At 39.1% G+C, this 16,414-nt stretch overlaps 1 protein-coding gene and 1 pseudogene across 1 annotated transcript; one reads left to right on the top strand and one right to left on the bottom strand.

Annotated features, from left to right (window-relative positions):
• Positions 1-6,789: 6,789 nt before the first annotated feature.
• LOC119507365 lies at positions 6,790-7,292 on the bottom strand (annotated as a pseudogene).
• Positions 7,293-8,012: 720 nt separating this feature from the next.
• Positions 8,013-8,736, top strand: LOC119507215 (zinc finger protein 706). The gene has a single exon (XM_037800340.1). It carries the CDS (start codon positions 8,190-8,192, stop codon positions 8,418-8,420), a length of 231 nt encoding a protein of 76 aa, XP_037656268.1. The 5' UTR covers positions 8,013-8,189; the 3' UTR covers positions 8,421-8,736.
• The last annotated feature ends 7,678 nt before the right edge of the window (positions 8,737-16,414 follow it).

The raw sequence follows: 16,414 nt of genomic DNA, 5'->3' as shown, positions 1-16,414 counted from the left end.
TTGAAGAGTGAGAAATATAATACATGTTAAAGTATTCTGTAAAGTACAAATAATAAGCTGTTACCAGCTTGGTAGGCCTGGAGGAAGTATCTGGCAAACACTAAAGGTTAGTTCATGTAATACCTATTCCAAATTCCTTCTATCTTGCCTTCTTGGATATAGAGGCTTAGCCGCAGACACTAAAATCCTCGCTGTAGCTGGTTTGGCAAAAAAAGAGGCTTGTTAAAGGATGTAAGATGGCACGTAGAATCTCCAAGTGGGCCAGAGAGAGAACCAGGTTTGGATGCTACACTGCCAATGACAACGCAGCCAAGAGGAATACCCAAGCTTGACATTTCAGTGTTACCAGACACTGCTGTCCTGCTCCCCATCAAAAGGTGCCTGTGATGCTAGCCACTGGACCCTAGAAACTTCACCACACTTCCCCAATACATCCAGAAGGCTTTGTCACTTGGCTTTCCAAAGGACTGAAGCCTTCCATAGGTGACTGCTACCTTGTGTTACTCAATTCTGCCTCCAAATTTCATGTAGGTAAAACAGCTTGTTGTTATTCAGGTAATAAATGAAAGCCTTTCTGGAACAGAGTCTGGAAAAAGTAATTTAGAGCTGTTTAACCTTTGTAGAACAAGTAGGCAATCCAGAAGGCAATCTGGATTGAATTTTTAAGGATCCAGTATACCATACCTGTCTTAAAATAAATGAAAAAGCATTGGTTTTGGTGATGCATTGAAAGCAAAATGAATGAGGAAGAAGAAATCCAAGGCCCCAAAATGTGTTGTGGTACAAGGTCACTGTGGTAGAAATTTTAATCTCTTCATGGTAACCACATGTATGTTTGGTGGATTGTGCTCCACAGCTACTTTTCCTGAGTCCATGACCTTGTCATCCAGAAGCAGATGCTAAGAGAAGTATTTGAATGCAAGTAATTCAGTGAGGTGATCCCAGAAAATGTGGCTGTTGGGAAATTAAGGGTAAGCTTTCAATAAAGAGTATATTATCAGTGGGGGGATGAAGACATATGGGAACATAGTTTGTGTATGCTATTGTGGTTAGTTTGACCTGCTGCCTAGATGGTCTATCCATTATTGAAATTGGTGTATTGAAGTCTCCTAGTACTAATGCAGAACCATCTTTTTCTCCCTTCAAATCTGTCAAAGTTTGCTTCATATATTTGGGGGCTCTGTTAGGTGCATATATGTTCATATTTGTTATAACTTCTTGATAAAACTTTCAGCTAGACTGACCAAAAAAAGGGAGAATATGCAAATAACTAAAATCAGAAATGTTAGGGAGGGGATAACTACCAACATTACAGAAATGAAAAGGATTATAAGAGGGTACTATGAACAAACGTGCAGCAAAAAATTAGTTAACCTAGATGAAATGGACAAATTCTTATTAACACAAACTACCTACATTGACTCGGGAAGAAATAGAAGATCTCAATAGACCAATGACAAGTAAAGAGATTGAGTCAGCAATCAAAAATCTACCAACAAAGGGAAGTCCAGGTTGGATGAGTTCCCTAGTGAATTTTGCCACACATTCAAAGACATATTTTTACCAGTCCTTTTCAAACTCCTCCAAAAAATTAAAGAGGAAGTGATACTTCCTAACTCAATCTGTGAGGCCAGCATCACCCTAATAACCAAAGCCAGGTAAAGATATCACAAGGAAAGAGAGTTGCAGACCAATTTCCCTTATGAACATAGATGAAAAAATTCTCAGCAAAATACTGGCAAACCAAACCCAACAGCACATTAAAAGGATTATACACTGTGACCGAGTGGTTTTTTTCCCAGGAATGCAAAGGTGATTCAACATAAGAAAGTCAATTGATGTAATACACCATAGTAATAGAATGAAGGAAAAAACACATAACCAGCTCAGTGGATGCAGAAGAGGCACTTAACAAAATCCAGCACCCTCTCTGGATAAAAAGACTCAGATAACTAGGAACATAAGGGAACTTCCACAACATGATAAAGCACATACTTGAAAACTCACAGTTAACATCATGCTCAGTGGTGAAAGACTGAAAACTGTCCCTCTAAGATCTAAAACAAGACAAGGATGCCCACTTTCACCACTGCTATTCAATATTGCACTGGAAGTTCTGGCCAAAACAATTAACCAAGAAAAATAAAAATAAAGGACATCCAAATTTAAAAGGAAGAAGTAAAATCATTTCTATTTGCAAATGACTTAATCCTATATATAGAATGGGCAAAAGACTTGAATAGACATCTCTCCGAAGAGAATGTACAAATGGCTAAAAAGCACATGGAAAGATGTTCAACACCACTAGCTTTTAGGGTAATGCAAATCAAAACCACTATGAGAGATCATTTCACACCTATTAGAATGGCTACTGTTAAAAAAACAAAACTACAAGTGTTAGAGAGGTTGTAAGAAATAGGAACATTCATTCACTGCTGGTTAGAATGTAAATGGTGCAGCTGCTGTGGAAGACAGTTTGGCAGTTCCGCTGGAAGCTGAGTATAGAATCACCATAGGACCCAGCAATCCCACTACTAGGTATATACCCAGAAGAATTGATATCAGGGACTCGAACAGATATTGGCACACCAATGCTCATAGTGACATTATTCACAATTGCCAAAAGATGGAAGCAACCTGTGTTGATCAACCCATGAATGGATAAATAAAATGTGGTATATACATACAATAGAATATTATTCAGTCATAAAAGGAATGAAGTCCTGAAGCACACAACAACATGGATGAACAAGGACATTATGCTGAGTGAAATAAGCCAGACACAAAAATATTGTATGATCTCACTGATATGAACTAATTAAAATAAGCCAACTCAGAGTTAGAATCAGAATATAGGTTACAAGGGGATAGATTGGGGGTTAAGAATGGGGATTTAATTTGTAAAGAATTTCTATTTAGGTTGATCGTAACATTTTGCAAGTGGATGGTGGTGATGGTAGCACATTATTGTAAATGTAATTAGCAGCACTGAGTTATATATGTAAATGTGATTGTGCTGGTTTGAAGGTCTTATGCACCCCAGAAGAGCTTATGTTCTTTTAATCTATCCCTGTGGGTGTAGAACTATTGTGGGTGGGAGCTTTTGGTTAGGTTCTTTCAACTGAGATGTGACCCAGCTCATTCAAGATGGGTCTTAATCCTTTTTACTGGAGTCCTTTATGAGAGGATAAAAGTCCGAAAAGGCTGAGAGAGCTGAGAGAGAGAAACACACAGAGAGTTTGGAGAGAAAGGCCCCACAGGTGCTAAGCGAGGACCTGCAGAAGCTCACAGAGGAGGCCACCGGAACCAGAAGCTGAAAGCAATGAGACCCAGGAGCAAAGGACCAGCAGACATCACCATGTGCCTTGCTACCTAACAAAGGAAACCAGGTGCCAGCAGCCTTTCTTCAGAGAAGGTATCATCTTGTTGATGACTTAGTGGGGACATTTTCATGGCCTTAGAACTGTAAATTTGTAAGCTAATAAATTCCCATTGTAAAAACCAACCCACTTGTGGTATATTGCATTCTGGCATCTTTAGCAAATTGAAACAGTGGTTAAAGGGGGAAATTTTTGGTCATATATGTTACTAGAATAAAAATTTAAAAATAAAACATAGGACTGTATAACAGTGAGCCCTATTGTAGACAATGGACTATAGTTTATAGTACAAATATAAGAATATTCTTTCATGAATTATAGCAAATATATGACACTAGTACAAGGTGTTTATAATAGGGTGATATATGGGGGAAATATACCTAATGTAAATTATGAACTATAGTTAATAGCACTGTTTTAGTATCCTTTCATCATTTGTAACAAAGTTACCAAACTAATGCAAAGTGTCAACAAGAGGAGGAGTATATGGGATCACTGTATTTTTTACATGATTTTTCTGTAAACCTACAACTTCTTTAATTAAAAAATAATAAAAATAAGACAGATTTCACAGGTCTGTGTATTGGCTGTTTTAAAGCAGATAATCCACATAAATTGCTTCATACAGTGCCTAGAACATAGAATCTCTCAATAAATGCTGGCTACTACTGTTAAAAAAATAGTGCAATTATATAAAAGTAGTATCATCAATTGTAACAAATGTTCCACACCAATGCAGGGTGGTGGTGGTAGGGTGGTGTATGGGAATTCTGTATTTTATGAATGATTGTTTTGTAAACCTACAAGTTTGCTAATATAAAAAATAATGAAAGCAAAAAAAAAAAAAAAATCAGTGGTTGCTCTCTACACCAGCAATGAACAATCCAAAAAGGAAATCGAGGAAACAATTCCATTTACAACAGCAACAAAAAGAATAATACATCTAGGAATAAGTTTAACCAAGGATGTAAAGGATGTGAATTTGCAAAATTATAAGTCATTGCTGAAAGAAATTTAAAAATGAAAGATGCCCCATGTTCATGGATCAGAGGACTCAATATCATTAAGACGTCAATACTACACAGAGCAATTTATATATTCAACACAGTCCCAATTAAATTCCAACAGCCTTCTTTGCAGAAAAGTAAAAGCCAATCAAATTCATATAGGAGGGAAGGTCCCTGGAGAGCCAAAATTATCTTCAAGAAGAACAAAGTTATAGCACTCACACACACCAGTTTCAAAACTTGCTTCAAAGCTAAAGTAATCAGTGTTGTGCTGGCACGAGGACAGACATATAGTCCAATGAAATGTAATTGAGAGTTCAGAAATAAACCCACAAATGGATGGGGACTTAATTTTCAACAAGGGTGCCAAGTCCACTCATTGGGAAAAAAGAGTCTTTTCAACAAGTTGGTGCTGGGAAAGCTGGATATCCACATGCAAAAAAATGAAAATGGACTCCTACTTTACACAATTATACAAAAACTAACCCAAAATGGATCAAAGACTAGATAGAAAAACTAAAACTAAAGAAACTCTTAGAAGAAAACAGAGGGAAATATTTTCAAGATCTTGTGTTAGGCAATGTATTCTTAGACTTGACACAAAAGCATAAGCAACAAAAGAAAAAAGAGATAAATTGGACTCAAATCCAATCTCCAAAGAGATAAATTGGTATAAAAAAATGACAGAATTTAAAACTTCTATGCCATAAAAGGACATTATCAAGAAAGTGTAAGTACAACCTATAGAATGAGAGAAAATATTTGGAAACCAAATATCTGATAAGGGTTGAATATCCAGAATATATAAAGAACTCCTACAACTCAACAACAAAAAGACAACCCAATTTAAAAATGGGCAAACGACTTGCATAGACACTTATCCAAAGGAAACGTACAACTGCATCTTTTCTTGAACTCATTCCAATCCATTCTCGCATTGCAACTAGGTGGCTTGTTAGAAATGTTAATCTGTTAAAGTCACCCCCTTGAAGGACACAGGAGCCAACCTGAAGGAGATCCTTATGGCCAAAGCTGGAATAAATTGAGCAAACAAAATAAATTCTGATAGTATTGGATTTTAACATATAGAATAAAATAAATATTCATGGATTCATGCTGATAAATGACTGAATAAATAAGTAAGTAGGGAGAAGAGAAGGCACAATTCTTCCTTTCAGAAGAATTTCAGTTAAATATATAAGGAAAGAGGGAGATAGAAATTACTATGGGAAAACACCACAGTAATAATTGTTGCAGATCCACTGATGGATGCTAAAATTGGTAGGTGAAAATTTCAGTGAAACAGGATATTTGCATAGTCTCAAAGTATCTCCCCCATGGGTAATTATTAATTACAACAGGAAAGATAGTAACTTTATAGTGAAGAAACCCAACATATCCCACCCTAACTGAAAGACCAAAGTTAATATAACCAGTAGTAAGATGTACCAATGTACCAATATTATGAACCCTTTAATATGATATGCTGAGAAAGACATAACATCATTTTGGTGATATTCTTGCTAAAAGTTTGTAGTCTTATTCTAATCAAGAGAAAATATCGGAGAAAACCAAATTAAGGGACATTCTACAAAATAACTGACCAGTATGCTTCAAAAACGTCCATGTCATGAAAGACAAGCAAAGACTGAGGAATTGCCACAGAGTGGAAAAGAATAGGGGGAGAAATAAAAACTAAATGCAACGTGGAATCCTGGAGAAGATTCTGGTTCAGAAAAAAAGAACATTAGTAAAAAAAACTGAAGTTTCAATAACGTCTGTAGCTTAGTTAATAGTATTTTGCCAATGTTAATGTCCTAGTTTTGATATCTGTACTACAGTTATATAAGATGTTAATGTTAAGGAGAGCTACCTGAGAGGTATACTGGAACCTTCTGTACTATTTTTGCAACTTTTCTGTAAGTCTAAAATTTGTTCAAAAGAAACAATGTTTGTAGGTTTTTGTGTGCTTTTTAAAAAAGCCATTCCCTTACTTGCTCTGTAGGAAAGCTCTACACACAAGGCAAATTCTGGGATGGTGAGTCCCTCGGGCACCACTAGACAGGCTGGGCCAGACAGACATGTCCCAGCATGTGCACCAGGGTTACTCTGCTCCCTCCCGAGCTGGGACACGGGACTGCACTGAGGGTGGGTGAGTGGCCAGCCAGGCACCATGAGATCTTACCACTTTTTAGTTGTTGTTGTTTAAGTTTTTATTTCATAATCATAAACTTAACTCTGCAATCCAGCTAGACTTGGAAGGGAGGATAACGTAGAACCCAAGAACTGCAGCGAGAGCACAAAGATGATAGGATACTGAAAGCAGACCAGGGAGGTGGGATGCCCTCCTGAGCTACGGAAGGAATGGTCTGACGGTTAGGACAAAACACAAACCAAATTTATTAGACTTGTCCACAGTTTGCAATAGTGATATTCGTGCTGGTCTTGCCATTCCTAAACCCAAAACGCTCCATGGCTTCCACAATATTCATTCCCTCTTTCACCTTGCCAAAGTCCATGTGCCTGACATCAAGCACCACTCAGCCTTAGCAGTGCAGATGAAACACTGGGAACCATTTGTGTTGGGTCCATCCCTGGCCATGGACAAGATATCAGGACCCATATGCTTCAGGATGAAGTTCTCATCATCAAACTTCTCCCCGTGGACGGACTTGCCACCAGTGCCATTATGCCATGTGAAGTCATCACTCTGGCACATAAACCCAGGAATAATTCTGTGAAAGCAGGAACCCTTATAACCAAATCCTTTCTCCCCTGTGCTCAGAGCACGGAAAGTTTCTGCTATCTTTGGAACTTTGTCTGCAAATAGCTGGAAGAAGATGTGGCCCAATGGCTCGTGGTTGATGGCGATGGCGATGGTGAAGAACACGATGAGGTAGACCATGACAGTGGGCAGGGACTGTGGCAGCAGTGGGTGGTAGCATCGCAGAGATCCTACCACTTTTAAGTGGTCTTTTTCTTGATTCAGTGCTTGCACTGCTACTGCAGTCCTTTTACTATTTTCTGGAGCTTTGAGAAAGATTTTCCTGCCAATTCTTGTTGGTTGTTCAAAGCTTCTGTGTGTGTGTTTGGGGCAGGGGGGACGACAGAGTCCTGAAGCATCCCACTCTGCCACTGCTTTTTCCTCCTTTAACTTCACTTTTGTAGTGTCCCATTGATCCATTTTGAGTTAATTTCTGTATGTGGTGTAAAGTAAGGGTCCAACTTCATTCTTTTGCATGTGGATATCCAGTTTTCCCAGCATTGTTTGTTGAAGAAACTATTCTTTTCCCATTCAGTGAACTTGGCATCCTTGTTGAAAATCAGTTGGTCATACATTTGTGTGTCCATTTCTGAACTCTCAATTCTATTCCATTGGTCTGTATATCTATCCTTATGCCAGTACCACACTGTTTTGATTACTACAGCATTGTCATAAATTTTGAAATTGGGAAGTGTGTGTTCTCTAGCTTTCTTGTTCTTTTTCAAGATGGGTTTGGCTATTTGAGGACCCTTAACTTTCTACATGAATTTGATGATTGGCCTTTCCATTTCTCCAAAAGAGGCTTCTGAAACTTTGATAGGATTTGCATTGTATCTGTAAATCACTTTGAGTAGGGCAGCGGCGGGTGTGCGAGGCGCGGGCTGTTGTGCTCCCGGCTTTCCTCTTTCCCTTCTTTGGCGGGTGGAGGAGGCCGAAGCGGTGCTGGGCGCGCTTCTCCCTTCTTTCCCTTCCAGCGACCTCCCCTGGCCCTCTAGGGCTGCGCGGTCTGTCCGACAGCAAGACTGTCCCGGCCCGGATATGGCTCGTGGACAGCAGAAGATTCAGTCTCAGCAGAAAAATGCCAAAAAGCAAGCTGGACAAAAGAAGAAACAAGGACACGACCAAAAGGCTGCTGCCAAAGCTGCCTTAATATATACCTGCACTGTCTGTAGGACACAAATGCCAGACCCTAAGACCTTCAAGCAGCACTTTGAGAGCAAGCATCCTAAGACTCCACTTCCTCCAGAATTGGCTGATGTTCAGGCATAAAGTTGTTTACAGGTGAATTCATGACACCTTTGACTCTTCTACTGTCTCAGACCTTAGGTAACAAACCTGCACCTGCTTTTCTAACAAACTGTTGATCAGCAAAAATAAAGGGGCTACAGAAACACTCATTTTTATGCTGTTCCCTTTTGGGCTTCATGCAAAGACAATTCTGTGTAAATGTACAGTTAACTCTGATTTGGAAATCTGAAAATCAGTCCATTCTTGTTATAAAAATTTTTTTACAATTGTAATTATATTGATGTTCATATTGTGTAAAATAACTCATTTAATAAAGTAGTACTTTGATTTTACAACATCACAAAAAAAAAAAAAAAAAAAAAAATCACTTTGAGTAGTATTGACCCTTAAATAGTGTGTTCCAATCCATGAACACAGGATGTCTTTCCATTTATTTAGGTATTCTTTAATTTCTTTCTGCAATGTTTTTTTTTTATAGTTTTCAGTGTACAAATTTTTTATTTCCTTGGTTAATTTATTCCTAAGTATTTTATTCTTTTTATGCTATCATAAATGAATTGCTTTCTTGATATCCTTTTTGGATTGTTCCTTGCTAGCGTATAGAAACACAATTTATTTTTTATGTTGATTCTGTTCCCTGCAACTTTGCTGAAATCATTTATTAGCTCTAGTAACTTTCTTGTGGATTCTTTTGGGTTTTCTATATATAGAATCATGTCATCTGCAAATAGAAACAGTTTTACTTCTTTCTCTCCAATTTGGGGGCCTTTTATTTCTTTTTCTTGCCTAATTTCTTGTCATAAATGTTTGATGAGTGTTTTCAACCCTGGGGTTGGAGAGAGGCTGTACACTGGTGAGGGAAACCTCAGTCTTAGAATTATGGGGATATATTTAGGACATAGGGAAACTCAGTTATCAGAAACTCATTTGTTAGAACTCAGTTATCCAAGGTCTCAGACAGATTATCGCAAATGACCTGATTCCAAGGAACAAGACATGGTGAGGGCTGCTGCCAAAGCCAACTGCCTTTGCCTGTCACCCTGAGCACTCACTCCACAAAAAATCATAGACCTGCCTCAGTAATCTGACTTTTTCCGTCTCCCTGGCTGATTTTTTTTTTTCTCTAATAAAACCAGCACCTGTGATATTGAGCATTTACTGGGTTTGGGCACTGCCCTAAAAGTTCACACAAATTATCTCATTTAGTTGTCCTAAGAATTCTGCAATTTGGGGATACCACTATTATCCCTATTTTGCAGATATGAAAATGGAAGCTTTGATAGGCTGAACAACTTGGAAATGCTTTTATGTGTGTTAGCTCATTTAATCCTCACAACCTTGCAAGGCCACCTGCTTTGGTTTGCTAAAGATGCTGAAATCCAATATACCAGAAATAGATTGACTTTTATAGTAGGAGTTTACTAGTTCACAAATTTACAGTTGTAAGGCCATGAAAATGTCCCAATTAAGGCATCAACAGGATGATACCTTCTCTGAAGAAAGGTCGAGGGCATCTGGGGTTCCTCTATCACATGGGAAGGTACATGGCCAGAGTCTGCTGGTCCTCTCCAGGGTTTAGCTTCTGGTTTCCTTGGCTTTCTCCAAAATGTCTCTGGGCTTCTGTCTTAGCTTCTCTCTCTTAGCTTCTCCCAGGGGCAAACTCTGGATTAAATATCTTAGCTTCTCTCTGCTCTCTCTAAAATGTCTCTGCCTTTTATCCTCTCATAGAGAACTCCAGCAAAGGGATTAAGACCCAACTTGAATGGGCGGGGTCACATCTCCTTGGAAACAGCCTAATCAAAAGGTCCCACTCACAATAGGTCTGCCCCCACAAGATTGGATTAAAAAAACATAGACTTTTATGAAGTACATAATAGATTTAAACCAGCACACCACCCTAAAATGTTTCTTTTATTTATTCCACTAGTAGGTGTGGTTTTAGGAAAAAATTGTACCCAGTGGTAGAAACCAAAGGAATACATCTCTCCCAATAGAGTTTTAAGTGTGGGTATGTGTGTGTTTGTATAAATAGATAGGTAGATACATAAGTTGATGGAACCCTGCCTGCAACCTTCGACTTTGCACATCGATGCCCACCACCTTAGCCCTGAGTATACCAGCTAACTCTCAGAGGCCCCAGTGCCACCCAGAGGGAAGAGTGGGAAGACCTGAAGCTGGCAGCATATTTCCATCCTGATCCAATACTGTCCTGGACGCTTAACAACCAGCACGACTTTCCCAACTTGGCATTAGAAATTCTTTTATTTTTCATTTAAAACATATAAATTAGTTAGCTGTTATAAATGTCATGGTCATTTTCAATGGGCAAAGTTATAAGAAGTTTTCAGGCTACAATTTGTAATCACTTCCATGAAAATAGCAATTGAAGATCTGTATAAGATAAAAGCCAAAGCTGTACAGTGGTGCTGTGGACAGTTGATTGTATACTTTATATGACTGCATGGTATGTGATTATATCTCAATAAAATTGAATTATTTAAAAAAATATTAAAAAATAAAAGCCAAATTAGATTGGGCAGAGGAGGAGAAGAAAGGGAGAAGATGAATCATGAGAGCTGTCCTCTGATATTTTTCAACACTGGAGCATGAGGAGACGGGTTTCCTTGACTGCTTCCCTTCATTCACTAGGATTGATTCAATTGGTTTATCTTGATGGGAGAACTTTGATCAACTGATGGCAACCCAAAACCTGATATATCTGCATGAACATTTGAAAGCAAATGTGCATATCATTGCTATTTTTATGTTTCTCACTCATTAACTGAGCAAATATTTATTCCCTCCTAGCTATGTGCCAGGCATTATGATATCTACTGGGGAGAAGATGGTAGCTAAAAGCTGACACATCCTTGTCTTCAGGACTGTATAGTCTATCGGGAAGAATAACATTAACTGAAGAATCACACAAGTGAATATAAAATTACAACTGTGCCCTAAATGAGCAGAACCTCTTATGAGAGCCCATAACAGGCGAACTCACTGAGTTGGGGAGGTCAGGGGAGGGCTTCTGAGAGGAAGTAATGATTTAACCTGAAATCTGAGAGGAGAATGGACATTAACTGGGCCAAGGGGGATGAGGGGAGAAGAGCTTTCCAGGTAGAGAAAACAGGCTGCACAAAGACCTTGTGGTGGGAAGGATGATGAGGAGCAGCAGGGAGAGAGGACCGTGCAGCTGGAATGCAGGGTGAAGGGCTGAGTGAGGAATGAGGCTGAGGGAGGTAGGGACCAGCCCATGCTTAGTAAGGATTTGGGTCTTTAAGTGGGGGACAGAGGGGTGGGAATGATGGGGTAAGGTGAGCAGACAATTTTTTTGTAACTTCACTCTTCAATATGGTGAACAGACAGGAGCACACTCAAGTAGAACACTTAGGAGGCCCTGATGCAGCATTATTATAAAACATGCTTCCTGACTTTAATCTACTGTGCCTGATAGGCATAAATTAGATATTATATGATTTTAAATAAAAACAATAGAAAATTGATAATAAGTCAATGTTTCATGGTGGCTGTGTCTGACTGAGCGTGGGAGTCAAGAGCCTGTACCCCTGACAGCCACTCAATACAGACCCAGGGACCTCCAATACTTCCATTTTAATGAGAAATAAATGTTTTTATTTTATTTTATTTTATGATTTTATATGTGAATTTAAAAATACACTTTTACTTTCCTTAATGGCTTAACTTTGGGAATATCTTTGTGAATGCCTGGGGTTTTGCTAATGACCTGTGGCAAAACTCTGCTCCAGACCTATAGGGCAAGTTTATTTTTCATTTTGTTCCAATGGGGTCTGTAATAAGAAAACTTGAGAATTAAAAATATAATTATTTTTACCAGGTAAATAGTGCTATTTCCTGGTGTCATATTTCCACTTTAGCTTCGATAATGGTAGATATTTTTTATTAGTTGACCCGCCATGCTTGCTCATGTAGACTGGCTGTGCAGTGCTCAAACACACTGCTAATTTAATTCTGATTCCCAGTGTGACCTGGGACAGAACACAACAAAACAACTAGTCATTAACCTCATGAAAAATGTTTAAATCATTTTTTTTGGTTTATAGGCCAAGGAATCTTGAATCTGTCTGCATGCACATCACATTAGACATGTCATTGCTTGAACTTGGCAACACTGAACAATGCAATTGTCTCTCGGCTAAATGTTATTGAGTCAGAAGCACCTGTTTTTGTCACCAGTATACAGTCTGATTTTATAGCTTGTGCCAATATTTCTCCTCTTGTGTGAAACTCACATCATGGAAAACCTGTTAAGGATCAGAACAGCTTTGCCCACGCCACCCTTGAGATTCAGAGACAACTGTTTTAGATTTTATGTGCTGGAGTTTGATGGTAGAGGTGGGAGGTTGGAGAAATGAGCCCTTGCTACCATCAATGCTAAACCTAGGGATTTAATAAATCAGATGCAATGTAAAAAAAAAATGAAAAAAGGAGCATGGTGAGTAAGGTTAATTAGAGGTCACCTGTCAAATGAAACTAAAATGTGTCAATCATCCATGAAACTTTTTGTTTTTGGAGATTTGTTTTTTCATAATTGTCTCTGTGTGAGTTAGGTTGATTATATTAAAATTGTATATACAAATTGTAACGTTGCAATATAGGACTATTTTAAATAGAAGAAATGGTTAAAAGAGCATTGGACCATGCTTAATATTGTGCCATTAAAGCAGATGTAGAACATCCCTCATGTTTTCCCTGCCCCTCACACTCATCCCATTCCGACCCTCAACCTTATCTGACCCTGACCCAATTCAATAGCCCACCCTGGGTCTTACTCTACTGCAGACAGCAGGCTGAACTCGGACATGGAGTGAGGCTCAGGAATCAAGTGAGAATGCCACTTTTAAGCATCACCTTTGTAACTCTCTCTGAAAGGCTGAATGCTGAATTGTTTGGCTTTTAGGCTGTACCAAATTTCAAGTAACACTCTTCACATTGTGCCTTGAAGCATCTCTTTCATCAACACCCTGTGTCTGGCCACCTCAATCCAGTCTTCCAATTTTGATTCTTCTGTGGTTTCCAACTTGATTCCATCATGGTTTGTTTTCCTGCATTCCCCAGTGGAATGGATCTTCAACTCTTGAGGCAAACAACTCTCCTGACCCAAATGTCTTTCTCAGTCAGCTAATTCTAACACCAGCTTGCACACCTCCCACCCCTCATCCTGCATTTCCCAGCCTCTATTCTGCCCAGTCCTGTAGCACAGGTTGTAACCGATCTGGAGTCTGGGTTCTAGACTAGCTTTATGCCGATGGTGTGATATTCTGTAGACCACTTCCGTTTCTCCACCAATCAAAGGAGGTTATTAGACTAGATGATTCTGAGTTACTAAGAGGAGTCTACTTTCACTAAGGATTTAAACTGAGAAAAACATAAAGGAAAGACAGAGTAAGGAGGAATCACAAACTTAATACTGGGTCCAAGCTGATAACATGAATGAGTAAAGTTGATATGGCATAAGATAATAGGACGTGGTAGAAAATTTTGTGCCACTCAGCTGTAGCTAATGGTGGCCATGCTGCCAAGTAGCAATGCAGGTTCACTATAGCTAGATCTTCTGATTTTTTAGAAGAAGCCAGAAATTTGTATTTCTGTATAAAGTCTTGTGTCTTTTAAATGTTGGCAACTAATTTAATTTTTTTTTTAATATCGTATAGGCCAAACCACACATTTGCAGCTTTCACACTAAAAGATGTTCCATGGATTTTTTTAATTAGTCTTTTTTTTTTTAATTAGAGAAATTGTGGGTTTACAAAACAATCATGCATAAAATACAGGATTCCCATACACCACACACCCCCAACACCTTACACTGGTGTGGAACATATGGTGATAGCATTTTAAAAATAATTGTACCTTTTTTTTAAACAGTAGTTACTTTGTTACAATTGACAAAAGATTATTAAAATCATATTATTATCCATCATCCTATACATTTTTAATACTAAGATTTTGCTTTATATATTGGTATGGAAAATACTGAAAAAGGAAAAAGTGTCTGTAATTTTCACTAAAGAAATTGTATAAGGAAGTGAAAATAGTCCTATGATCCCTTTTGCTTCTCCAGTTTGGCTGAAGTGTTGACAAGGGGAAAATAGTAAAAATAAAGTTGAAATGATTGCCAGAGGCCAGGCATGCAGGGCTAAATGGAAAGAAGATTGGATGTTGAAATACCAATAAGAAGCTATTAAAAAGAGTTGGTGGTGGGATGTTGTGCTTGTTTGTATATATTATGTCCCCCAGAAAAAGCCATATTCTTTAATGAAATCTTGTGGGGGTAGACATATTAGTGTGGCTTAAGTCGGAAGCTATTGGTTCAGTATTTCCATGGAGGCATGGCCCCACCCATTCAGCATGGGCCTTGATTAGTTTACTAGAGCCTTATGTAAATTCAGACATAAGGAGCGCACAGCTAGCTGGAGCTGAGACAGACATTTTGAAGACAGCCATCGGAAGCTAACACTGACATTTTGGAGAATGCCATTTTGAAATGCAACCTGGGAGTAAGCAGACAACAGCCACGTGACTTCCCAGCTAAGAGAGGTTTTCTGGACTCCATTGGCCATCCTCCAGTGAAGGTACATGTGCTGGTTTGAATGTTCTATGTCCCCCAGAAAAAGCCATATTCTTTGATGCAGTCTTTTGGGGCAGACATTTTAGTGGGGATTAAGTTGCAACGTTTGGATTAGGTTGTTTGCATGGAAATGCACACCACCCAACTGTAGTATTGTGATAACTCTGATATTTCCGTGGAGGCGTGGCCCCACACATTCAGGGTGAGCCTTGATCCGTGGAGCCATATAAATAAGCTGACAAACAGAAGGAACTCAGTGCAGCTGTGAGTGACATTTTGAAGAGGAGCTACAGCCAAGAGGGACACTTGAAGAAAGCACAGGAGCTGCAGATGAGAGAGAGTTTGAAGACGGCCATTGAAAGCAGACTCTTGCTCTGGAGAAGCTGAGAGAAGACAAATATCCCAAGTGCAACTGAAAGTGACATTTTTGAGGAACTGCAGCCTAGAGAGGAACGTCCTGAGAGAAAGCCATTTTGAAACCAGAACTTTGGAGCAGACGCCAGCCACGTGCCTTCCCAGCTAACAGAGCTTTTCCGGACACCATTGGCCATCCTCCAGTGAAGGTACCCAATTGCTGAAATGTTACCTTGGACACTTTATGGCCTTAAGACTGTAACTGTGTAACCAAATAAACCCCCTTTATAAAAGCCAGTCCATTTCTGGTGTTTTGCATTCCAGCAGCATTAGCAAACTAGAACAGTACCCAATTGTTGATGTGTTACCTTGGACATTTTATGGCCTTAAGACTGTAACTGTGCAACCAAATAAATCCCCTTTTATAAAAGCCAATCCATTTCTGGTGTTTTGCATTCTGGCAGCCTTAGCAAACTGGAACAGATTTTGGTACCAGAAAAGTGGGGTTCTTGTGCTGCTGAGCTTGCAAATACCAAACATGTTGGAATGGCCTTTTAAATGGATAAGGGGAAGATTCTGGAAGAATTGTGAGGAGATTGAGACAAAAGGCCTAGATTGCTTTGAAGAGACTATTTGTGGAAATACGAACTCTGAAGGTACTTCTGATGAGGCCTTGAGCAGAAATGATGAATTTGTCATTGCCAACTGGAAGAAAGGCGATCCTTGTTCTAAAGTGGCAGAGAATTTGGCACAATCGAGTGCTGGTGTCAGATGGAAGGAAGAATTTGAGAGCGACGAGCTGGGATACTTGGCTGATGAGATTTCAAAACTAAAAGCTTTTTATATATGGATATAGCATGGCTTCTCCTTGCAGCTTATAGTAAAATGCAATCAGAGAGAGAGAATCTTAGAACTGAACTCTAGGGTTCAAAGAAACCAGAAACTGATGGTTTGGAAAATTCCAGACTTCCAGGGGGTGGAACCCCAGAAGTTACAGCCTCACGTGAGGATTTAGCCAGACATGGAACCTGACCACCATTTCAGTACAAGC

The sequence above is a fragment of the Choloepus didactylus genome, chromosome 12, assembly GCF_015220235.1.
Source record: "Choloepus didactylus isolate mChoDid1 chromosome 12, mChoDid1.pri, whole genome shotgun sequence".
Lineage (NCBI taxonomy): Eukaryota > Metazoa > Chordata > Mammalia > Pilosa > Megalonychidae > Choloepus > Choloepus didactylus.
This window is presented reverse-complemented; position numbering and strand designations above follow the sequence as displayed.

Excerpts from the sequence above, each read along its gene's own strand:
- LOC119507215 (XM_037800340.1), top strand. The coding sequence starts at position 8,190 with ATGGCTCGTGGACAGCAGAAGATTCAGTCTCAGCAGAAAAATGCCAAA.